The sequence below is a fragment of the Lepidochelys kempii genome, chromosome 3 (assembly GCF_965140265.1).
Source record: "Lepidochelys kempii isolate rLepKem1 chromosome 3, rLepKem1.hap2, whole genome shotgun sequence".
NCBI lineage: Eukaryota > Metazoa > Chordata > Testudines > Cheloniidae > Lepidochelys > Lepidochelys kempii.
Genome location: NC_133258.1, coordinates 46,408,531 through 46,435,329, shown reverse-complemented (window position 1 = coordinate 46,435,329; position 26,799 = coordinate 46,408,531). Strand labels below are relative to the sequence as shown.

Here is a 26,799-nt window from a genome sequence, read left to right as displayed (position 1 = left end):
GTTTAAATGGCTAAGTAACATGCAATTAATTAACATCTGCTTTTATCACTTTCAAGAGTACATAAATGCTGAAAAGACACAGCAGGCCACTTATCCCAGTATTATTCTATTTTTAAACGACAGGTTTTTGAAAAAAAATATTAGAGTTTAAAAAACCTCCTCCCTCTTTTTCACACTTATAAGATATTATTACACACTTTCTGCATGAGGGAAAGTATCTATCTCAAATTAATCTTACAGTATAAACATTATAAACATCGCATTTAAAACATCTTTTAGACACAGAACTTGTGCAATGACTGAAGTATAATAACTCTAGGTTTATTACATAAAAACATATACATCAATTCCAAGGTTCTAACCCCTGCAGAAACCCTTGTAAACTTTACAGGCCTGCCCATCTGTCTAATACAGTTCAATACTTACAGCCCTGCTGCCTTTGCTATTTTTCACACAGTCCTCAGACTATATAGGTTTTATTTGTTTTTGTATAGTAAGTTTCCAAACTTTTGCATAAATCCTCGAAGCTTGTTTTCATTTGGCTGTAATGGATGGTATACGGTTGAGTTGTAATGAGCCACCTGATTGCCCCTTGCATAGTTATTCCCTAAGGTTTTGCTTTTTGTTTCTGGGGGCTGTGTACTGGTCTTGGGTGTATTTCTTGCTGGTTGACCAGAGCTTTCCATCTTCAAGAATGGCTCAAAGCGACTATAAACACGTCTTTCACTCAAACGAGATCTTAATAACTCCTCTTTGTGCTTTGAGTTTCCAGGCTGGGATGTCATTGTGCTTACTCTTTGTGGAGAACTAGAAACAGGTGCAGTTTCCTGTGTAGCATTAGTTATAGCTTCTTTCACCTCTTGGTACTGGATCTGTTCAGTATTAAATCTTGGAGTGGATGCATCTCCTACAGTTTCTAAGAACTTTTCAGGGGGGCATAAAGTAGGGCACTTTTTACTGCTTTCATCAAATGGAGGTTTTGGAGACTTGGGTGGCTTGGGAGACTTGGGTGGCTTGGGAGACTTGGGTGGGCTCACAGTGACATCCTCTTTACTTTTATGCAAGCTGCCTTGTGAATTGGATGATGTGATCCTCTTTTTTCTTGGAGAAGAATCAGCCTTAGTCTCAGATATTTTTGGCTTTTGATTCTCTTCGCCTTCAGAAACCAACGTGTCAGAACTGCTGCACATTCTATAAAACACAGGAGCTTTGTTTTTTGACAAGTTTTCCTTCTTGTCTGGTGTGAGATTCAGCAATGACCTCAGTTTCTGGGATCCCTTTTTCAGGAAACTTGGAGAATTCCTATTTTCTTTCTTTAAAGTACATTGTTTGCTAGGTTCCTCTTTGCTATCTTCAGCTAGAGCAGCCACAGAGATGGCCTTCGTGGTAGTGGGGCTCTTTGATTCTCCTTTGAGATTTTTATCTTCATGTTCTATGTGGTTGGTCACACTGTGAAAGCTTTTAGAGTTTTTTATTGTATCTTCTGGGGGCTTTAGATTTTCCGGCCGCTTAAGTCTCTGCCTAGTCAGTGTGCTGTACACATAGCTGGACGCCTGCTTGTTGACACCATGATCCAAAGCGGACTTGGAGTTATCAAACATAGGGAAACTTCGCCTTTTTAGTATATTTTCATTTTGATGGTTCTTTACATTTTCTGCCTGTCTGTTTACATTGAAGGCTGTGTACATGTAGGTAGATGGGTCCCTAGTGGCATTTGGATATAAAATAGGTTTTTTGTTTTCTGCAACCTGCATTCCAGGCTTTTTCGGTTCATCTGAGTCAGGTGGGACATTAGTGCTGACCTCTGCTGATTCTTTGTTGGTCACATTTTTCACAATTGGGATATGATTGGGTGTCCCTTTAGGTGTTTCACTTCCCTCTGAACCAACGATAGTTGAATTTGAAGAACTTGTACAGCTGCTTACTTCCTGCTGTTCTGGCAAAGTTGGCTTAAAAGCTAATGATGACCTCAGGCGAGAATGAGAATAAAGGGCATGAGCTTTAATATTTTCAGCTGTGTCATAGCCCTCATACCTGTCACTGACTGCTGATCCATTGCAATCTGCAGCGGAATCTGACTGATCATTTAAGTATGACTCAATTCGCCAGTTACGTAGAAATGATTTTGTAGTGTGTTCAAGGGTTGGCATCCTCTGTTGCAGATAGCGGATATGATTATCTGTTCCACTGAAAGACCTCCGTACAATTGAATTTCTTTCTGCAATATTTATCTTTGGCTGTGCAAACCGATTGGCAAAACTTTGTTGGGGTGCATTGCAGTTGTTTGTATAGCCTCCCTTTAATGAAGATTCAATACTAAGGCTATCAGATGGCATCTTCCAAGTATTTGATAGATTACTGGTCCGATTAATAGCTCTGTGTAGCAAAAAGTAAGGAGTCCTTTCTGGGTTTTCCCCAGCATAACTATGTCTCTTCCAATGCTCATTTTGTTCACTGGGTTGATACTGCTGAATTTTATTTTGCATGTTAAAACCTGGATGAAAGGGTAGTTTGTTGTGGGTTTGATTTCTCAAACCATATGTATCTATTTCATTCACTGCATATCTTCCTCGAGTTTTCAAGTAAATGGGATCTAGTTTGTGAATTTTGTCTTGCCTACCAAAAAGGTTTCGCTGGCTGGAGACTGAAGCTAAAGAAGACTGTGAATGCTGGTATGTGCCATTCTCCCAGAGTATCCTGTGACTATTTATCCTAACTAATTCTGGGGCAAATGAACTAGGAACAGAGGAACGGGCATACAGCGTCCTAAACTCTTCATCAAAGGATTCAACCAGTTGTCCTGTGATAACTTGAACCATGCTGAGGTTGGCTTTTTCAAATGACCACATAAAGCTGAAAGCAGAACAAATTACAATTAATAATACCCTAAAACTTTTGGACAAATGCATCATACCAGCCCTCATTATTATGAGGGCCTCCGCCCAGTCTGTGATTTAGCAGGCACAATTTTTCATGCACCAATACTTATTCATGCAGTTAACTGTAGACATGATTCATGGCACTTAGATATGGAGGGCCTGACCCAACTCCATTTGAATTCAGTAGAAGACTTACCATTGATTTCAGTGGGAGCTGCATTAGGCCCATAACTATCTAATTGTACTTACAAACACTATGCATTTCAATGTTTCCATCCACAAATTGGGTAGATAGGTGCACATGTGCAAATAATTTCACTAGCAATTAATAGTGTATGTAAGACTGTAGGTACAATTATTTGTAGGTTCAAAATTAGCCCTGCAAGTCAGAGGCCACATGTATGTACAAGCAATTTGTATTATTATATGAAAACAGTAAATTAGGAATATATGCAAAAGTCTTTCTGACAGTTCTGAATAAATAAGAGCTTGTCTACACAAACATTTACTTTGCTGCAAGCTAGGGCATGTGTGAGAGAGAAATACTCTGTCCCTCTTGCTTGCTATTGCAGCATGCTCAATGTGGAGGGGCAGGGCTTCAGGGTGTTTCTGAGGAGGTAGGCATGGTGCAGGCTTTGTCCCCTCAGGGAGAGCACAATGTAGCAGCCTGCCTGCTTAGTGAATTCCCCCAGGAGTATAAAACAGGTGTAAAAGTTTTAAGGCTCCTTTACACTGCCAGAGTGGTGTAAAGGACAGTATGGCCTTATGAATGCTTATGGTGCTTTAGTGATTAGAACTGGTCTAAATTTTTGGAATGAAAAAAATTCCTGTCAAAATGTGCTCCATGAACTGTTTGCTACTGATCTTTCTGGACATGGTCGGTAGCCAATATAAATTGTGAGTTTAATTCCCCAGTCCTCACCTGCTGTTCAGTTGCCTATGATGTAACACTGAGCATATGGCTGCATTTATTTGTTGACTAATAACTAGAAATAAAGGCTCAAACCTAGCTACATTACTAGTAGGCAAGGGGGTTGGGGGATTTCCTCCAATGCTCCCCACTCCCTTTCTCCATCCATTGTATTGTAGTTTAAATAAATTACTGAAATAATTGAAACCAGAGTGATTATATTGCGTTATTTTGACAAATAAAATATGCAGAATTTTAAAATATTGTGCGCAGAATTTTTAAATTTTTGGCACAGAATTCCCCCAAGAGTAAAGTGTCACACTGTGATGTCACTATTAAAACTACATATTTTGTAGATTACATTTGTATCAGATATACATTTATCTTATGATCCCATTCTTCCTTGCGTCAAAATAATGAAAGAAAACTGAAAGTGAAGGTATTAAGCAATATGTTACCATTTGTTGGTCCTAATGATAGTAATAAGGATTGTTGAGTTAATTTGAATGGTCTTACTTCTTTTATTTTATTTGTTAGTTAGTTTTGTATTTTTCAGGAAAGAAATAAGAAAATTAAAATATAACAGAATTACATCAAAAAAATAACTTAGTGACTCATGTAAAAACAGTTTTATTTCTCATTCATTTTCAATGAGGTTATTAAATGAGTATACTGTACTTTTGAACATTAAAAAAAGTCTGTAGTTTTAACTGATTTTTAGAAGACAAATTCAAATAAGATAGTCTTAGCTACCATAATGGCTAGAAACTTTTTTTTAATAGAAGCTTAATTTCAGCAAAAATGGATGATTTAGGCCCCATAGTGCTAGGTCATGAAAACTGCAATTTTCTAAAATGCTTTTCTTTGAGACATAGAATTTTTTAAAGTCTCATTCTCACAGACACTAACATTTCAAAGGCATTATCGGTGAAAAAGGTCAAGCCAGTCAGATTCCCTTTGCATCCTCTTATACTTACTCACTGATGTCACTTCCCTCATCACCTTGCACACCTCACATTTGAATTTAGTTAGCCGAGTCTTGCTAAGCATAGAAGGCCAGATTGTCAGCTGCTGTACACTGGCAGAACCTCTATCAGTCACCAGCTGAGGATCTAGCCCATAATCTCTATATTGCTGCAAATCAATTTGAGAGGCCAAAAGAGAGAAGTGTTGCAAGAAAAGCAAATAAAAATATAATAACGTGAAAGACAAAGTTGGCCATCCTCCTTTTAGCTTACCACATTTTTATAGTCTCTTCCAGCTCCTCAGTATGTAAGTTTTGCCAATTTTCACTCCCTTGCACATATTTGTATATTGTTAAGTAGGTATAAGTTGGTCTAAGGGAATCTAACCAAGTGTGAGAGAGTCTAACTTATCTTACCTTATACATTATCACCTCTGAATTTGGACCACAGTGTAGAACACAAAACAGGAAAGAACAAATTAATGATGCAAGTATCTGGAGGACTATTACAAATAGAAGTTTAACAGGAGAGCTTATGAAATATACCTTGGTGATGTTTTCTAATGCGACTATTAAATAAGAATAATTAAATGGTATGGGACAAATACGGGGGTCCTCACTCTGACCTTATCTACACTACCAGGGTAAGTAGACCTAAGTTATGCTACTCCAGCTGTGTGAATAACATAGCTGGAGTTGATGTAGCTTAGGTCAACTTACTGTGGTATCTACACTGCACTGTGTCGACGGGAGACGCCCTCCCATCAACTTACCTTACTCTTTTCATTCTGGTGGAGTACCGGAGTCGACGGAAGAGCAACCTGCAGTCAATTTAGTGGGTCTTCACTAGTCCCGCTAAATCGAACCCCATTGCATCAATTACAGCAGTGTCGATGCCCAGTAAGTGTAGACATGGCCTCTGTTTTTACTGACTTCATTGAACTGAAGCCAAATTGAGTGTGCTTGAGTCCTTATTCACTAAATACTGAATGAGGAGTTCAGAATTTGGCCCTACATTATGCTAGTTACCCAACAAAACTTCTATGTCAGACTTTTAAATAATATACAATATAAATTATATCAAAGTTAACCATAGAGTATACTGACCATTTTTAGAAATAGCAAAATTACTTATCATGAAAGAGCCATATTCTGATTACCTTTAAGGAAATATATTCTACTCACAGCCTTGTGTGTTGAACTTACCTGTAAGTACCATACATGACTTTCTTACAGTCAACCAGAAGAAATTTCTGTTCCATTTTTCCATGGAATTTTGCCCCTGATTTGGAATAATACTCTTGTCCTTTTACTGTCCGCACCCTCATGTTCTGAAAAAGATTATAGAATATCTTTAAAATGGGCAAAATGAATGTTGCAGTTTATATTTAAGATCTCAGGGCCTGATACTACACTTTTAAGTATCAGGGAAGTGGCGGGGTTGGAGGCGGAGAGAAATGGTTACCTACCTTTCGTAACTGTTACTCTTCAAGGTGTATTGCTCATGTCCATTCCATTCTAGGTGTGTGTGCGCCAAAGTGCACAGTCAGAGACTTTTGCCTGAGCGGTATCCGTAGGGTTGCCTGCGGCACCCCCTTGAGTGCTTCGCTCATGCGTCAGTATGCCACTGAACATGCGCCCTCTCAGTTCCTTCTTGCTGGCAACTCCGACAGAGGGGCAGGAGGGCAGGTAATGGAATGGACATGAGCAACACATCTCGAAGAACAACAGGTTACAAAAAGGTAGGTAACCGTTTTTTCTTCTTCGAGTGTTTGCTCATGTCGATTCCATTCTAGGTGACTCACAAGCAATATCCTTTGAGGTGGGCTCAGAGTTCATGGTCTTGTGGCTTGCCACACTACTCTACCGAAACCAGGATCATCCTGAGCCTGCTGGATAAGCATGTAATGGGATGTGAACATGTGGATGGGTGACCTGGTGGCTATCTTACAGATGTCCTGGATAGGCACCTGGGCTAGAAAGCTGCCAAAGAGGCTTGTGCTCTGGTTTAGTGGGTGTTCACGATCACCGGAGGTGGCACCCTTGCCTAATCATATCAGTAGTGAATGCTGGCAGTGATACAAGAAGAAATTTTTTGCGCAGACACTGGACGACCTTTCATCCTGTTGACCACCACGACGAACAATTGCATTGACTTGCGGAATGGCTTGGTCCTTTCAGTGTAGAAGGCTAGCATCCTCCTCATGTCTAGGGAATGCAACCTGTGCTCTTCCTCCTCGTTATGCAGTTTGGGGGAAAAAAACAGGTAAGTAAATGTCCTGGCGTGTATGAAACTGTGAGACCACCTTGGGCAGGAAAGCCAGGTGTGGACGCAGTTAGACTTTGTCTTTGTAGAAGACTGTATAGGGCAGTTCTGAGGTAAGTGCCCTGATCTCAGAGACCCAGCAGGCAGATGTCATTGCAACCAACAATGCGACCTTCCAGGAAAGGAGAAGGAGAGAGAAGGAAGCCAGAGGCTTGAAGTGGGGAGAGGGTCCTGTGAGCCACGACAGCACAAGATTCGGTCTCACAGAGAGATGGGGTCCCTGATGTGCGGGTAGAGGCACTCGAGGCCCTTGAGGAACCTGGCAGTCATGTCAAAACCAACCTACCCTCGAGTGGCGGATGGAAGGCTAAGATAGCAGCCAAGTGGTCCTTGATAGTGGAAAGGGACAGGCCTTGGAGCTTGAGATGCAAAAGGTAGTCCAGGATTAACTGCAGCGAGGCCTGCTTGGACTGAATGCATTTATTCGAGATCCAACAAGCAAACTACTTCCATTTGGCCAAATAGGTTGCGCTGGTGGAGGGCTTTCTGCTGCCCAACAGGACCTGTTGGAAACCAGCCAAGCACTCTTGTTCCTCTGCATTTAACCATGCAGCAGCCAAACTGTCAGGTGCAGCGCTGCCAGATCTGGATGCAGAACACTGCCGTGCTTTTGTGACAACAGATCCAACCGGAGCAGTAGACATAATGGAGCAGCCACTGAGAGGTCATGAACTGCTGTGTGTAGCTCAAAGATATTATGTTGAACACCCAAAGGTCCAAGGTCAGCCGCAACAAGGCCAACCGGAAGGGGTGCAAGTGCTTGAGGAAAAAGCAGGGGGAGTGGATCCTGGGAAGTGACGGGGTGCTATCCTTGGGCCCATCCTCAAAATGCCTGCTTCTGGCTTCCTTGGCCTCTGGAAGAACCAGGCTGGGCAGAGGAATGGGAAGACAAAGGGTGCTGCCGCTTAAACCCTTTGTCTCTTTCCTTCTTCCTGTAGGAGCTGAACCGGGGGACACCCCAGGATGTCGACGGAGAAGGTGGGGGATGGAAGAGCTTTCTAGCCTGCAGAGGCTCAAGGAACAGAGGGTGGCACAGGAGTCTTTAAGACCACGGAGCCCTGCATCAGTCAGCTCCGAGAAGAGCCCTGCTGCCTCAAATGGGAGGTCCTGAAGGGTAGTCTGCATCTCCTGAGACAGCCTGGAGGATTGCAACCAGGGGCTGTGCGTCATGACCTCCGCAGAGATGACTACCCTGGCTGCTGAGTCCATAGCATGCCAGGCCATCTGGAGGATGCCTCTACCACCACTTTGACTTCTTCCACCAAGGAGGCAAACTCCTGGGCTTGGTCCTGTGGAAGGCCGTCCTTGAACTTGCTGATGGAGTCCCACAGGTTGAAGTTGTACCTGCCCAGCAGGGCCTGATGGTTAGACATCTGAAATTGCAGGCTGGCTGTTGAATAAATTTTTCTGCCAAACAAGTTCAGCCCCTTGGTGTCTTCATTTTTCAGTTTGCCGCTCACCTGGCCCTGCCTGTCCCTCTCATTGATGGCAGACACTGCCAAGGACCCCACTGGAGGGTGGGTATATAGGTATTCAAAGCCCTTTGCCGGGACATAGTACTTCTTTTCTGCCTTGTTGGAGGTAGGTGGAATGGAAGAGGGGGTCTGCCGCAAAGACAGCAATTTTTTGGATCCCTGGGTGAATAGGCAATGCGATCCAGGCCGGAGTGAAGGAGCGTATGACATTAAAGAGGTCGGACTCCTCCGCTAGCTCCTCGACCTCCAATTTCAGGTTGGCAGCCACCCTTTTGAGCAGGGCCTGGTGCTCCTTGAAGTCGTTGGGGGTGGAGGGACGGGGAAGGGCTGATCATTTGCTCCTGGTTGCTTTGTCCAGAGACCATTAAAAGGACTGTGCTGCAGGAGGAGGGACGGCTTCCCCGTCGTTGTCTGGGGACTGCTCCTTGGGCATCAGGGCCTGCTGCGTCCACCCCGCATCAGATTCAGCACCGTGCTCCAACTCAGGTGCCAGCTGTGCCAGGGGCAGTTTGTCTGATGTGGCTTGGGAGGAACGGTGGGAGTACGGGACTGGCATAACACGAACACACCCTGGGTTCCATTACTGCTGTGGAGCGGACCACTGCCCCTGCCTCCGTGCTGCCACCACAGGAGCCACACCGGTCTCGCAGGCTAGTGGCAATTTGCCTTTTAACAGAGAGGGGCTGAACTCTCCTTCTAACTCAGACCATTGCCCTTCCAGTGTCCAGGGCGGAGCTGCAGATGTCTGAGTCTGCTGACTGACCCCTGTCGGCGACCGAGAAGGAGAGGATGAGGATCGGTGCCTGCCCAAAGAGCGATACTGAGGAGCTGGAGACCGGTGTTGTGACCTGGAATGATCCCACACCAGGGGGAATCAATGCCTGGAAGACCACCTAGGCAATAGTGATCTGTGCTGTGGTGATCTCTGGTGGGAGGCCCAACGGTACTGTGGGTACGGGAATTGGCATAGTTACTCAGGTGTCCCGTGCTTTGTAGGTGGAGATCTTGGTGTCAGGGACCTGGGTCTTCTAACCAGGGACTGAGGCTGGAGTGCTAGAATACCAGTGATGGGTATTGATGCCTGAAGTCTGGGGACACTTCGCTTCTTTAGAGAGTAGTCCTATAACCGGCTTGCCCCTAGATGCCAAGGCCTTAGCTGGGTCTGTTGCTTGGCTTGGCATCTGTGGTGCCATCCAGACTATTTGTTCTTTGGCCACTGGGCCTGCTTTGGGCACAGATGTCCGTACGCCAATGCCAAAGTGCCAGGCGTGGAGTCCGATCGAGAGGGATCCAAGGCAGGATGAAGCGCAGCCTCCATGAGGAGGGCCCTCAAGCAGATAGCCTGCTCCTTCTGAGTTCGAGGGGAAAAGTTTTTGCAGATCCTGCACTTTTCCTTTCTGTGGGACTCCCCCAAACACTTCAAACAGCTCTTGTGGGGGTTGCTAATGGGCATCGGCCAACTGCACGATGAGTATGGCTTAAAGCCTGGAAAACGGGGCATGCCCCGCTCCTAGGTGAAGTCCCAGCTGGGACTCTAACTCATAAGCTACTACTCGAACACTTAACTTAATGGTCTAACTAAGTACCTATCAACTAAATACAAAGGATACAGAACAATGGGCTGTAAGAACTGCTAACACTCTTGCAATGCAAGACAAGGCGCTCTGACCAACCATTGCGGATGGTAAGGAACTGAGAGGGCTTAGGGTTGGCAATGCCTAATATACTAACACATGAGCACGGTATTCAAGGGGGCACCGCAGCCGACACTCTGGATACTGTTAAGGGAAAAGTCTGCACGTGGGCGCGCATACACCTAGAATGGAATTGACATGAGCAAGCACTTGAAGAAGAAAGATTTATACTTAAAAGGCTCACTGTTCCTTTGTATCTGTCACTGTGAAAAGGGACAATGTAAACACCCCTTTTGTAGCTGGCTTTTACAGCGGAAGCTGCTTGTAAACAAGTTGCCTGCTAAGTATCTGTGTGATACAGGATGCTTTAGGTAGCCATGAAAAACACCAAGAAAGGGAATGAGCAGAGGGTTAAATATATATTCTTTTTGTGCAGAGTTTATTTCTTTTGTTCTATCAGATTTCCCAATAGTTTGTGGTGTTATTTATTACTATTTAAAATAAATGAAACACTAACGTGGTAATTTGAAAGGTGCTAGAATAGAAATGAAACCAATGAGTTATTGTATATACATATCTACACAGAATTTGCACATTTACAGCACTATCTTCATTATTATTATTTATGGTAAATATATGAAATAGTGGAATATAACATTTTTGAATAAGGATCAATAGCTTGCCCAATTTAACTGTTCATAAATAAATAATGGGCTACATTCTTCCCTGACTTATACCATATGATTAAATGCACAGTTTGGAAATCAGGGCAGAATTTAGCTCTGTAAAAAAGTAATTTGATGGAGGATGTAGGAGAACCATTAGGTCAAGGCATTATCTACACTCTACAGAGTCAGAGGAATCAAAATAAATATTTCACTTTAAAAACAAACTGTACAGCATTCGGTCTCCATAAGCTGCCACTAAATGTACAATATTCTAAACCTTAAACTTGCCAAAATCTTTTATCCTGTAAGTGCTCCCTTAGACAATATATATTTAGCTAAACCATGGAAATTATAGTATATTATAACTATAGAAGGTGTAATGGCGTATTGTAATTCACTGAAGAATATTTCTGGGGAAACAGAAATTCAGTAAAAGTTTTAGAAAAACTCCCTAAAGGATGAATAGCAAATAATGGGTAGTTTGAAGAGTCCTACACATTTTACTCTTGATTTTTTTAAAACCATCTCAAAAGATCAGACAGTTCAAAGAACCTACTGCCACCTGGAACCATATCCAGAGACAACTGCTAATGGCCAGGGGTCTGCTAAATTACCAACTGCTGCTGCTGGCAAGTTATACCATACCATGGCTCATACGCTTGTGTGATATTGTATGATTAAAATATGACTATGTATATCATTGTTGCTGCCACTGTTATACAAGTGCAACAAATCATATGGAAAGTATGTCATGTAAGGTATCAAAAGTTACAATCTATCAAATGATTATCCTGTTTATATGCATGTACCATTTTTGTGTCTGAAATTAGGAATATTTACTATATACCTGTATTTCAAATGTGTTTGCTGCTTGGGTAACACCCACAAGGTAGCTTGCATCCCATGTATCCAGCACATTGTGAATGGACTATTCAAGTTGATGACCCATTAGAGGTCAATTAGCTTGCACAATTGATGATGGAAGAAGCCTGTCCCTACCTGATGGGCCTTCTTGGAGATGTTTTAGCTAAAGTATGAGTAATGGCTGCTCCTATGAGTCATCAAATCATGCATGGGCATGTGACTAGCTCATGTGACTCTGGACTCCACAGTGTGCCTGTAATTTTCCACAAACTAAGACTGAGAGCAGTCCCTCCACATGAGAGAAGGTATAAAAAACCCTGGAAGCATCTCCATTTTGCCTCTTTCCTGCTCTGATCTCTGGACTATGGACTTACACTAACAGGAACATTACAACCAATGGACTGAGGACCTTCCAATCTTTTAGAAGTTACCAGAGACTTAAAAAGCCAGCAGTTTATTCCATCACAGCTACAAATCTGAAATAAGAACTTTACTATGAGTGCATGTATTTGTTTTCCTTGACCATTATAACTCTCACCTCTTTCTTTTCTCATATAAATAAACCTAAATACTAAAGGATTGGCAACAGCTTGATTATTGGATAAGATCTGAGTTATATATTGACCTGGCCATGTGGCTGATCTCTTGGTATTTTAGAAGAACCCTTTGTTTGATGACATTGGTTTTAAATAACCACTCATCATTAAGTCTAGTGCCTGGGTGGTGAAACAAGGGCTGGGATACCTAAAGATACTTCATTTATGACTTCTTGTTAACCAGTGTGATGAGACAGAAGTTTACTTTTGTTCCCGGCTCAGTATCTTATGGAAGAATAACCACCAGTTTGGGTTGGGGCTGCCCCATTTCTTAGCAGTTTGTCCTGAATCTGGTATTCTCAGCTGTGACCCACTGAGGCATGGTGACAGCTTGCTATGTATGTTCATTTGTCTGCCCATAGAAAGAAGGGCTGTAAATTCAGGAGGGTAAATGTCATCCAGTAATAAGCACTTGCATAACATTTTTCATTTTCAAAGATCTTTATAAACATTAATTAATCCTCATGATTCCTCAAGTGTTTACAATATAACCTAGTTAATCTGCACTTTGATAAACTTGTCATTGAAAGTTCCAGTCCAGCGAAGTAAACAAAAAGTGAAGTTCTGCTTTTGCTGTGATAGGACCAATGCATATGACATCACACTCCCAGTGGAACAAGATTCCTATACTGTCATATTGCCTTGGACCTGAACTTCTGAAGACTCTAAGAAAAAGGGCTACTATAATTACTGTTCTCCCAGATGCTCATTGTGGCGCTGCTACTGCCCGGGGGAGGGGCCAAGCTCCTTGGAACTCTGATCACTGCTTTCTGCACCCAGAGTTCTAACTTTTACACTAGAGAACTAGCTCATTGCTTGTAAAGTCTGGAGAGAAACTGGCAGCAGCTTTGCACGGAGTGAGGAAACCTTTAGAAAGATTTTCTCCAATGCTTTGTTGTCACCCACTTCAAGAACAGCTCTGAGAACAACTGTTTTCATCTCCTCTGCATTCCTCAAGGAACTGAGCCCAACAGCAGGGCTTTATTCTAAACTCATCTTTGATAAGTTTTCAAGGTTCTTTTTGGCCAAACTTTCAAACCTGGGTGCTCAGAATTAGACAAATAAGGCTAACATTTTCTATCTTGGTGACAGAAATCAATAAGAGCTGTGAGTGCTCGGGACATCTGAAAATCAGACCACTACTGACAAAGGCATGGATTTAGTGCCTAAGTATAGGCACCAAAGATTTTTTGTAAGTTATTTAGACACTGAGGGCTTGTCTTCTCTATCCCCCTAAATCAGCGTTGCTGCCATCAATGCAGTTGTGCCGATTTAGTGAGTCTGGTGAAGACACATGATGTTAACGGCAGAGCACTCTCCTGTCAACATAATTACTCCACCTCAATGAGATGTGGAAGCTATTTTGGCGGGAGAGCGTCTCCCACTGACAGCACGGCATAGACACCACTTTAAGTCGATGCAACTTACGTCACTCAGGGGGATGTTTTTTTCACACCCTTGAGTGACTTAACTTATATTAACTTAAGTGGTAGCATAGACCAGGCCTGATAAATGTTTGTCTTCATTACAGTTGATATAGGTGAGCTTTCACCTCTGAAGGATAGTACAGATTTTGAAGAGAAAAAAAGCCTCCAAGATCCGAACTTTGGACTAATATTTAGACTTTTCCATACCACAGGAGCATTTGGTGCTAGCTGTACAAACAGGTGGACTTTATTTTTTAAACCAAACATTTTCTTCCCTTTTAAACTATTTTCACAAATCTCTCCCAGGTGAAAAGTACCGCCAAATTCATACTTTTCAGTACAGGAATTCTATGACTTTCTAGAAGAGGCATCAATTTCTCTCTTAAACAGGCACTATCAATTTCCAAATAAAATTTCACCATACATAATTGTTGGTGTCATTTCACCATAAGGGATGTCAAATTATACCCTAGATTCATACTGTAAGATTCATCTCTTTTGGTTATTTTCTTATGGTCTAATCCTCTTATTTAGGGTCACATTTTCTTGAAATAAGGCCATTGCACAAAATGTACATTGGTGTTTTGGGATAATCTTGTATTTAGTACTCACTGTTCACTGTGACCTAGAGCATAAATGTCCACTTTAACCAGTAGATCATTAACTGGAACCTGTTCCCCGCCACTAATGAAAACAGATGTAGTTAGGGCATTCTTACATCATTAATTTATAAGTGAAATGTGGTGTCGTAGATGAAGTAGGAAGAATGAATACACTAACTCTTCCCATAACAAGCAGAATTGAACTAAGGTATGGTCCATTGCCAGAGGTGCCTTTGCCATCTCACGTTTTTTTGTTTTTCTTCTTCTTCTGTTTTAATTTTTTATTGTCTGCAGTGTTGCTGTAGCCATGTTGGTCCCCTGACATTAGACAGACAAGGTGGGTAAGGTAATATCTTTAATTGGATCAACTTCTGTTAGTGAAAGAGACAAGCTTTCAAACTACAAAGAGCTTGAAATAATAAATTCTATGGCTACGAAAAAAATGATAAGGAATTGGTAGCACCCTTGAAGGGGTTGGTCGGTCTGTAGAGAAGTCACCTCCATATCTCTGCTTCTCTTCTGTCCAAGGTTCTTAAGGCTGGGCCACTATCAACTCTTTGTGTTTAGGTATACAGGATGTCCCGCAGCTCCACCTCCTCCTGGTCATTGGATGAGAAAGAGGAGAGGATAGAGTCGTATGGATATTCTCTCTTCCTTCAACCTACAGACCCAGCAGCAGCCATTGTTATTCTCACATGGCTTGGCTCAACTCTCCAGGAGCATGGTAGAGTCTGTGTCCATCTTCCTAAAAACAGGCATTGTATAAAAAAGGGAGTGGGGCAGTAGAGGTAGCCTTTGTCCCACTCTAAGCCTCTTCTAACTCTTCTTTACTCCACTGAAATAAACAAAATTAAACTGGTATAAAACTGGAGTAATGGAGTGGTAAAACAGGCCCTATATTTTGAGTTATGACATTTACCATTCACTTGCCTATTTATGGAGAACAAATAGTTATTCTTAACTGCATTTAATAGCCATGCAGAAATCCGCATTCAGCTATATTCTGACTTCATGTCAGTACTTGTTCATCTGCTTTTTTTTTACACACATAACCAGGAATAGTGATAGACTGTGTTGTAGAAAGGATTATTGTGGTATATATGGAAGAATGTACAAGTCAGAAATTTAAATTAACATTTTTTCTGCATTTTTTTTTCAAATGGGGAATGATTTAAAAATTTTAGGAGGGTGAGTTTATTTGAAGCTATTTGAAAATGTGATAGAAAAATATAATGGAAATATTTTTTTCCAAAGCATTTCAGCAGATTATGTTTGTGGGGGCTGTTTTCATCAGTGTCCAATTACTCATCCTGTATTTGCTGCCAAGAGTGTCCAGAAAGAATAAAATGGATGTCTAATATTTTACCTAAATATATTTTTAGAAAGAAAAAAATCCAGGTTTCAAACGTTTTACATAAGTAAAATGTTTAATTTTTCATTATGTATTATGATGAATCGTCCGTGTTATCAAGATATGTGATCGTGCAATGGTTTTTGAATTAGTTTCTGTTCTGCTGTTAGGGCCTGATCCAACTAATAACTTCATGTTTCAGAGTAGCAGCCGTGTTAGTCTGTATTCGCAAACAGAAAAGGAGGACTTTTGGCACCTTAGAGACTGACAAATTTATTTGAGCATTAGCTTTCGTGAGCTGCAGTTCACTTCATCAGATGCATGCATTGTCACTGGATAATAGATCAGATTCTTAATTCTCAGTTCTTTGAACAGATGTAATCCCCAGTGAGGTTAATGAGAGCTAAGAGACTAACCAATTTATTTGAGCATAAGCTTACTTCATCGGATGCTCAAATAAACTGGTTAGTCTCTAAGGTGCCACAAGTACTCCTTTTCTTTTTGCGAATACAGACTAACACGGCTGTTACTCTGAAACCTGTCATGAATGAGAGCTGTACATGCCTATCTGATGGCAACGGTAGTCCTATATTATGGAAGCACCTGAAAGCTTCTGTTGAAATACAGCATTGGCAAGATATAATGGATCTAATTCAGCTCTCAAGTTCACACATGCAACTCTCATTGTGAGCTTAGGTGCATCTTAGATATGTGAATCTGAGGGCAGAATTTGCCCAAAGGAAATAAAGATAATTCTTTATCATACTGTATTACAAAAATATCATTATTTCCTCATTCTTCCATTTCAGTGAATATGTAAAGGGCGTATCAAGAGATAAATGCTTCCTGCCAAATTTGTTTTCTCATCATGCAGCAGCAAGTCTGTTTCTCGTGTCTCACATGAGAAGTAAATATAAGTGTTTGCAAACTACAAAGTCTGTCACATACCCCACCTATTATCTCACAAAACATGATGATCTGACATCAGCTGAACAAGTTGGATCACATCTCAGGTATTATAAAACATGTTCAAGCTCTTATGTTTGTTCATTTTTTAAAAATCAGAATTAAGTACTCAAATTAAAAAAGGGGGCAAATTCCGGAGACACAGCATAGTGGTACTTAAGTGCTGTTTTCTTAGGTACCCTGGTTCAAATCTGCTAATTCATCTTGAGCACCAGTCAATCATCCAGAAACAAAAAGGGCTAACACTTGCTTCTAATAAGTTTTGAAAATATTTTGCCTCTACAGTTTTCATTAGATAGACGGCCCTCATCATCTGAAAAAAAAAAACTCAGAGGATTTTTGATGACTCTTTCCTCCTCTCTCCCTCCCTACACAGATGGGTGGGGAAATTATTGAAATAAGTTGCGTGGGGAGGAAGAGAAAAAACAATGCAGGAGATAGAGGGAAAGATAGAGAAGAGAGGGTTAAGATAAACTTACGAAGTCTAAAGTGGAGAGAGAAAGAGAGAGAGAGAGAGAGATTTTGAGGAATAGAAGGGTACAATGTTTAAATTGTATTTGCAAAAAGAAAAGGAGTACTTGTGGCACCTTAGAGACTAACCAATTTATTTGAGCATAAGCTTTAGCTCACGAAAGCTTATGCTCAAATAAATTGGTTAGTCTCTAAGGTGCCACAAGTACTCCTTTTCTTTTTGTGAATACAGACTAACACGGCTGTTACTCTGTAAATTGTGTTTGACTTTCTTTCGGCTGCCAATCAACTAATGATGATATTTTCAAATAGCTTCAAATAAACTCACCCTCCTAAAATTTTTAAATCATTCCCCATTTGAAAAAAAAATGCAGAAAAAATGTTAATTTAAATTTCTGACTTGTACATTCTTCCATATATACCACAATAATCCTTTCTACAACACAGTCTATCACTATTCCTGGTTATGTGTGTAAAAAAAAAGCAGATGAACAAGTACTGACATGAAGTCAGAATATAGCTGAATGCGGATTTCTGCATGGCTATTAAATGCAGTTAAGAATAACTATTTGTTCTCCATAAATAGGCAAGTGAATGGTAAATGTCATAACTCAAAATATAGGGCCTGTTTTACCACTCCATTACTCCAGTTTTATACCAGTTTAATTTTGTTTATTTCAGTGGAGTAAAGAAGAGTTAGAAGAGGCTTAGAGTGGGACAAAGGCTACCTCTACTGCCCCACTCCCTTTTTTATACAATGCCTGTTTTTAGGAAGATGGACACAGACTCTACCATGCTCCTGGAGAGTTGAGCCAAGCCATGTGAGAATAACAATGGCTGCTGCTGGGTCTGTAGGTTGAAGGAAGAGAGAATATCCATACGACTCTATCCTCTCCTCTTTCTCATCCAATGACCAGGAGGAGGTGGAGCTGCGGGACATCCTGTATACCTAAACACAAAGAGTTGATAGTGGCCCAGCCTTAAGAACCTTGGACAGAAGAGAAGCAGAGATATGGAGGTGACTTCTCTACAGACCGACCAACCCCTTCAAGGGTGCTACCAATTCCTTATCATTTTTTTCGTAGCCATAGAATTTATTATTTCAAGCTCTTTGTAGTTTGAAAGCTTGTCTCTTTCACTAACAGAAGTTGATCCAATTAAAGATATTACCTTACCCACCTTGTCTGTCTAATGTCAGGGGACCAACATGGCTACAGCAACACTGCAGACAATAAAAAATTAAAACAGAAGAAGAAGAAAAACAAAAAAACGTGAGATGGCAAAGGCACCTCTGGCAATGGACCATACCTTAGTTCAATTCTGCTTGTTATGGGAAGAGTTAGTGTATTCATTCTTCCTACTTCATCTACGACACCACATTTCACTTATAAATTAATGATGTAAGAATGCCCTAACTACATCTGTTTTCATTAGTGGCGGGGAACAGGTTCCAGTTAATGATCTACTGGTTAAAGTGGACATTTATGCTCTAGGTCACAGTGAACAGTGAGTACTAAATACAAGATTATCCCAAAACACCAATGTACATTTTGTGCAATGGCCTTATTTCAAGAAAATGTGACCCTAAATAAGAGGATTAGACCATAAGAAAATAACCAAAAGAGATGAATCTTACAGTATGAATCTAGGGTATAATTTGACATCCCTTATGGTGAAATGACACCAACAATTATGTATGGTGAAATTTTATTTGGAAATTGATAGTGCCTGTTTAAGAGAGAAATTGATGCCTCTTCTAGAAAGTCATAGAATTCCTGTACTGAAAAGTATGAATTTGGCGGTACTTTTCACCTGGGAGAGATTTGTGAAAATAGTTTAAAAGGGAAGAAAATGTTTGGTTTAAAAAATAAAGTCCACCTGTTTGTACAGCTAGCACCAAATGCTCCTGTGGTATGGAAAAGTCTAAATATTAGTCCAAAGTTCGGATCTTGGAGGCTTTTTTTCTCTTCAAAATCTGTACTATCCTTCAGAGGTGAAAGCTCACCTATATCAACTGTAATGAAGACAAACATTTATCAGGCCTGGTCTATGCTACCACTTAAGTTAATATAAGTTAAGTCACTCAAGGGTGTGAAAAAAACATCCCCCTGAGTGACGTAAGTTGCATCGACTTAAAGTGGTGTCTATGCCGTGCTGTCAGTGGGAGACGCTCTCCCGCCAAAATAGCTTCCACATCTCATTGAGGTGGAGTAATTATGTTGACAGGAGAGTGCTCTGCCGTTAACATCATGTGTCTTCACCAGACTCACTAAATCGGCACAACTGCATTGATGGCAGCAACGCTGATTTAGGGGGATAGAGAAGACAAGCCCTCAGTGTCTAAATAACTTACAAAAAATCTTTGGTGCCTATACTTAGGCACTAAATCCATGCCTTTGTCAGTAGTGGTCTGATTTTCAGATGTCCCGAGCACTCACAGCTCTTATTGATTTCTGTCACCAAGATAGAAAATGTTAGCCTTATTTGTCTAATTCTGAGCACCCAGGTTTGAAAGTTTGGCCAAAAAGAACCTTGAAAACTTATCAAAGATGAGTTTAGAATAAAGCCCTGCTGTTGGGCTCAGTTCCTTGAGGAATGCAGAGGAGATGAAAACAGTTGTTCTCAGAGCTGTTCTTGAAGTGGGTGACAACAAAGCATTGGAGAAAATCTTTCTAAAGGTTTCCTCACTCCGTGCAAAGCTGCTGCCAGTTTCTCTCCAGACTTTACAAGCAATGAGCTAGTTCTCTAGTGTAAAAGTTAGAACTCTGGGTGCAGAAAGCAGTGATCAGAGTTCCAAGGAGCTTGGCCCCTCCCCCGGGCAGTAGCAGCGCCACAATGAGCATCTGGGAGAACAGTAATTATAGTAGCCCTTTTTCTTAGAGTCTTCAGAAGTTCAGGTCCAAGGCAATATGACAGTATAGGAATCTTGTTCCACTGGGAGTGTGATGTCATATGCATTGGTCCTATCACAGCAAAAGCAGAACTTCACTTTTTGTTTACTTCGCTGGACTGGAACTTTCAATGACAAGTTTATCAAAGTGCAGATTAACTAGGTTATATTGTAAACACTTGAGGAATCATGAGGATTAATTAATGTTTATAAAGATCTTTGAAAATGAAAAATGTTATGCAAGTGCTTATTACTGGATGACATTTACCCTCCTGAATTTACAGCCCTTCTTTCTATGGGCAGACAAATGAACATACATAGCAAGCTGTCACCATGCCTCAGTGGGTCACAGCTGAGAATACCAGATTCAGGACAAACTGCTAAGAAATGGGGCAGCCCCAACCCAAACTGGTGGTTATTCTTCCATAAGATACCGAGCCGGGAACAAAAGTAAACTTCTGTCTCATCACACTGGTACCTGTAGCCACTTTTAAAGCTTCATTTTCTATTACAAATGTCTCTTTATACATAGCTTTGAGAGAGCTTGCAGCCATTTTTTCCATCAGAGGAAGTGGCTTAAAGACAGTGGTCACAAGCTCCTTTCATATGAATGCCATTATGGAAGGTTTTGGGGTTTTTATATTTATATATATATATATATATATATGTTAACTAGCACACTACAGATGTTGCAGAAGACTTTTTTCAAAAACTAAGCATTACATTGCTAAATATCTTTAATTAAGTTAGTTTTATGAATTAATTTTCAAACACAGTCTTAAATTCAGTTATGTAACTTTGGGTATCTATTGCAAAAGCAATTTTGAATACTTCCTATAGAAAACAAAGTTTTAGAAGTAACTACAACTGCTGACTCTTCAGAAGAAATGAATCCAACATGACTGCTGTGATATCACAGTTCCTCCAGGACTCTTAAAATGTCTGCATTAACTCCTTGATGATATGATAACACTGTAAATAGTCTCGTAACAGTCGAGAACATAAAAACTACACACTTAGTATATTTACAAAGAACTGCAAATGAATAAGTGCTAAAGTTCAATGAAGGAAGCTGCTTATAGTATCTCACAGGAAATTTAGAGAGCTATCATTGAGCAGCTTCAATATTTTTTAGTGTTTTCCTTGGCACAACAGACCTAGAAGAACATCCCACATATTTGTGTAAGATCAATAGAAGTACACTGTATTGGACTGTGCTCCCAATGGCACACTAAGAACATACAGTATGATTTCTGGAGTATTTAGATTCTATCCCTTTACATATGATTTTTCTTGGCAGAGAAAGGCACATATTTTATAAATAGAAGTTTATCTAATGATACAAGGACATATATATGGTAAAGCTGTTCATAGGAAAATGATGAAAAAACGGAATCCTGTGCCTTTTGATATAATTTTAACATAGAAACTCTTGAAAGGAAATCATGGGTTTTTTTTTAAAAAAAGAAAGCCCATATTTTGTTTTCCTAAACAATTTATATTTTCTTTATGCTTACATTTTGCAGGCTGATTTACAAACATAAAAACAAATTGATTAAGTCCTTCCAGAATATAATATTCTTAAAATAATAGTAGTACTCAGAAAAAATATGTAGTTTTATAGAATGTACTGCATGTATTTATTTTGCAAAGTCCTGAAAAGAACAAAAAAAAATTTGAAGGTAACAAAAATAGTGTAAAGTTGTGCTTTGAGCCTATTGATAGCAATTATTTTTTCATAAATTACATATTATATTACATAAAATAAATCAATATTAGATATTTACTTCCTACAAAAATAATATCCTTGAAGAGCACTACATAAGAGCTAGGTATTGTAGTAAATATGTATTTTATTGTAAAACATGAAGCCTTACCCTGAATCTCTGAACTTGAAAGCCCTGTTTTTCTGTCATTTTAAGAAAGTGACTGAAGTTGAACTCATCAAGCAGAATATACACAGCAATCCCTCTGGTAGATGCCTCTACAATTTCTCTGAAGATATCCACATCTGTAAACATATCCATAATTATGGCAATGACCTGTTTTAAAAAAAGAAGAGAAACTACTATAATAAATTAATCAGTGTATAAATAGTATTCCTTCATGACCTCAAAATATATAACATTTTGAATAATGCATCTAATGAATTCGTACTCTCTACATGCCAAAAAGCCCTTTTTTTTCCATCCAGGATAGTTAACATGGTACAATTTTGGGGGGAAGAGGTGGAGCGGGGGGCAGATCTGGGGTCGGGCAGCGGGGAAGGGGGAAGAATGTGGTGGGGCAATGGGCGGGGCCATGGGCAAAACAGGGGAGGGGCCCCATGTTTGGAGCTCTGGCCAGGGCCGAGATCTCCTCTGCGGTCCTGACCAGAGCTGAGAGCTAGACTGCAGCCAGGGCCAAGCTCTGAGCATCCCCGCCCCTCGATGGCCCTGACCGAGCTCTCAGCCCTCTCCCTCAGAGTAGTGAGTGGGGGTATGGCCTTGGCCAGAAAAGGCGGGGCCTTCACCAGAAGAGGCAGGGCAGGGGGCTAGCCTCCCTGGGGGAAAGATTTACCCCCCCACAGCCATGTTCTCCATATAGGTACTTATAGACTGTGATCAAGTCTCTTTGTTAAGATAAACAGATTGTGTTCCTTGAATCTAACACTATAATTCATGTTTCTAATTCTTTAATCATTCTCATGGCTCTTCTCTGAACCCTCTCCTGTTTATCAACATCCTTCTTGAATTGTGAACACCAGAACTGGACACAGTACTCCAGCAATGGTAGCACAAGTTCCAAATACAGAGGTCACATGACCTCTCTACTCCTATGAGATTACCCTGTTTATCCATCCAAGGATCATATTAGCCTTTTTGGCCACAGCTTCCCACTGGGAGCTGATGTTCAGCTGATTATCCACCACAATCCTGAAATCTTTTTCAGAATCACTGCTTCCCTGGACGGAGTCCCCCATCCATCCTGTAAGTATGGCCTACTTTCTTTGTTCCTAGATGTATACATTTACATACATTAAAAGACATATTGTTTTCTTGCACCCATCTTACCAAGTGATCCAGATTTCTCTGTGTCAGTGAGCTGGACTCTTCATGATTTACCACTCCCCCAGTTTTTGTGTAATCTGAAAACTTTATCAGTGATGATTTTGTGTTTTCTTCCAGGTCATTAATAAAAATGCTACATAGAATAGGGTCAGGAACCAATCCCTGAGGCACCCCACTAGAAACACACCTGCTCAATGATGATTCCCTGTTTACAATTACATTTTGAGATCATTACATAATGGTCTTGTCTGGCTTCAAATTTATTAATATTCCTTGAATTTCTGGTTCTTTGCACTCATGTACCCCCCTCCGCACTGGAGGTGCAGTTTTGTAATTAATTAGAGATCAAGACTTGGCAAAAACACTGAGGATTACACAGTTAATTAGTATGTTAATTTGTTTAAAGCGCTACTGATAGCATTAGCAGCTTTATTTATATTCTGCATCAGTTTCAAAGTACTGAATTTAGAGTTGTGTTTTAAATTGTTTTTAAAAGCTCATCTGCAGAAATAATGTCTATGCTAATAGTAGCAGCAGGAAGTCACAAAACAATGAGATCTACTAAGGGAGAGCGCAGAGGAAGAAGTGATACAAATTCAAAACATATACAAAAAGAAAAGGAGTACTTGTGGCACCTTAGAGACTAACCAATTTATTTGAGCATAAGCTTTCGTGAGCTACAGCTCACTTCATCGGATGCATACCATGGAAAGTGTAGAAGATCTTTTTATACACACAAAGCATGAAAATATACCTCCTCAAAAAGATCTTCTACACTTTCCACAGTATGCATCCGAAGAAGTGAGCTGTAGCTCACAAAAGCTTATGCTCAAATAAATTGGTTAGTCTCTAAGGTGCCACAAGTACTCCTTTTCTTTTTGCGAATACAGACTAATACGGCTGTTACTCTGAAACCTGTCAAAACATATACAGCAAGTCACAAAATTGTCCATTGCACAAATGCTGTACGGAACAATGTTATTTTGGGTTAATTGATACCTATCCTGTTGTAAAGGAATTCCCCATAATCTGAGTAGTACTTAAAAGTATGCTGAAGTGTTTACCTATAAACTGTCTTTGTTCTTTTTGAAACACTTTATAATCCTTGAAAAACAGAAGTGTCTTCTGAAACAAATGGCTATGTTCATTTTGTAAAATGTACAGTGTTCAAATTTTACAATCAATACTGACTGATTTAAATGGTACTTTCCAGCCAAACATTGCCAGAATCTTAACTCCAGCAGAAATCTTTACACACCTTTTCAAAATTATCACTCAGCAATAAAAAGTGACCTTGAACTGAAAACAACTAAGCATTCTTCACTGTCAGAGGAGGAAGGTAGTAGGCTGCGTAAGCAAAAGTGCTCACAGAGAAAACAGAAAATTGAATTGCTCCCACTGATTTAGGATTAGATAGTAATAGCTGAAAATGACTACTCCTATAATTTAGGTTTATTTTCTCTCCTAGTATTCAAATTTTAGTCTGTATTTGTCATAGATTAGATATACAAATGTACCCACTCCCGCACATTTGCTACTGTCTTCTATATTTTCTAAGTGGTGCATGGGTTTTCAATAGGTAAGGCCAAATTGGCTCTCAGTTACATCGATTACAAATATGTAACTCCACTGAAGTCAATAGGCTCAAAATTTTTCCCATTTAAATAAATAGTTTTCATTGACTTTACCGAAGGTACTGTCAGGTTTTATAATCTACACTTACATCAGTGAAAGAAGCAGAGCAGAATTAGACTCACAGTACGAGTAAAATGTCACGTTACTTTAAAAATGTAGATAAATTTAAAAAGAAAAGGAGTACTTGTGGCACCTTAGAGACTAACCAATTTATTTGAGCATGAGCTTTCGTGAGCTACAGCTCACTTCATCAGATGTTTACCGTGGAAACTGCAGCAGACTTTATATACACACAGAAATCATGAAACAATACCTCCTCCCACCCCACTGTCCTGCTGGTAATAGCTTATCTAAAGTGATCAACAGGTGGGCCATTTCCAGCACAAATCCAGGTTTTCTCACCCTCCACCCCCCCACACAAATTCACTCTCCTGCTGGTGCTAGCCCATCCAAAGTGACAACTCTTTACATAATCAAGTCGGGCTATTTCCTGCATAGATCAAGGTTTTCTCACATCCCCCCCACCCCCATACACACACAAACTCACTCTCCTGCTGGTAATAGCTCATCTAAACTGACCATTCTCCAGGTTTAAATCCAAGTTAAACCAGAACATCTGGGGGGGGGGGGGGGTAGGAAAAAACAAGAGGAAACAGGCTACCTTGCATAATGACTTAGCCACTCCCAGTCTCTATTTAAGCCTAAATTAATAGTATCCAATTTGCAAATGAATTCCAATTCAGCAGTTTCTCGCTGGAGTCTGGATTTGAAGTTTTTTTGTTTTAAGATAGCGACCTTCATGTCTGTGATTGCGTGACCAGAGAGATTGAAGTGTTCTCCGACTGGTTTATGAATGTTATAATTCTTGACATCTGATTTGTGTCCATTTAAGAACGCAATGCCATCCACAGCCTCAGAAACAACTCTGACATCATAATCAAAAAGGCTGACAAAGGAGGTGCTGTTGTCATCATGAATAGGTCGGAATATGAACAAGAGGCTGCTCGGCAGCTCTCCAACACGAGTTTCTACAAGCCATTACCCTATGATCCCACTGAGAGTTACCAAAAGCAACTACAGCATTTGCTCAAGAAACTTCCTGAAAAAGCACAAGATCAAATCCGCACAGACACACCCCTGGAACCCCGACCTGGGATATTCTATCTACTACCCAAGATCCATAAACCTGGAAATCCTGGGCGCCCCATCATCTCAGGCATTGGCACCCTGACAGCAGGATTGTCTGGCTATGTAGACTCCCTCCTCAGGCCCTACGCTACCAGCACTCCCAGCTACCTTCGAGACACCACTGACTTCCTGAGGAAACTTCAATCCATCGGTGATCTTCCTGATAACACCATCCTGGCTACTATGGATGTAGAAGCCCTCTACACCAACATTCCACACAAAGATGGACTACAAGCCGTCAAGAACACTATCCCCGATAATGTCACGGCTAACCTGGTGGCTGAACTTTGTGACTTTGTCCTTACCCATAACTATTTCACATTTGGGGACAATGTATACCTTCAGATCAGCGGCACTGCTATGGGTACCCGCATGGCCCCACAGTATGCCAACATTTTTATGGCTGATTTAGAACAACGCTTCCTCAGCTCTCGTCCCCTAAAGCCCCTACTCTACTTGCGCTATATTGATGACATCTTCATCATCTGGACCCATGGAAAAGAAGCCCTTGAGGAATTCCACCATGATTTCAACAATTTCCATCCCACCACCAACCTCAGCCTGGTCCAGTCCACACAAGAGATCCACTTCCTGGACACTACAGTGCTAATAAACAATGGCCACATAAACACCACCCTATACCGTAAACCTACTGACCGCTATTCCTACCTGCATGCCTCCAGCTTTCACCCTGACCACACCACACGATCCATCGTCTACAGCCAAGCTCTGCGATACAACCTCATTTGCTCCAACCCCTCGGACAGAGACAAACACCTACAAGATCTCTGTCAAGCTTTCTTACAACTACAATACCCACCTGCAGAAGTAAAGAAACAGATTGATAGAGCCAGAAGAGTTCCCAGAAGTTACCTACTACAGGACAGGCCTAACAAAGAAAAT

General features: G+C 40.7%; 1 protein-coding gene across 1 annotated transcript in view; it reads right to left on the bottom strand.

Moving 5' to 3' along the window:
* Positions 1 to 476: 476 nt before the first annotated feature.
* Positions 477 to 26,799, bottom strand: part of FAM83B (family with sequence similarity 83 member B) — a 64,181-nt gene continuing 37,858 nt past the window's right edge. The window contains exons 2-5 of the mRNA XM_073335118.1: positions 21,901 to 22,065; positions 5,960 to 6,084; positions 997 to 2,853; positions 477 to 957 (exon numbers count right to left, since the gene is read on the bottom strand). Coding sequence (XP_073191219.1) covers positions 477 to 957; positions 997 to 2,853; positions 5,960 to 6,084; positions 21,901 to 22,065 — 2,628 coding nt within the window. The remainder of the gene's footprint in view (positions 958 to 996; positions 2,854 to 5,959; positions 6,085 to 21,900; positions 22,066 to 26,799) is intronic.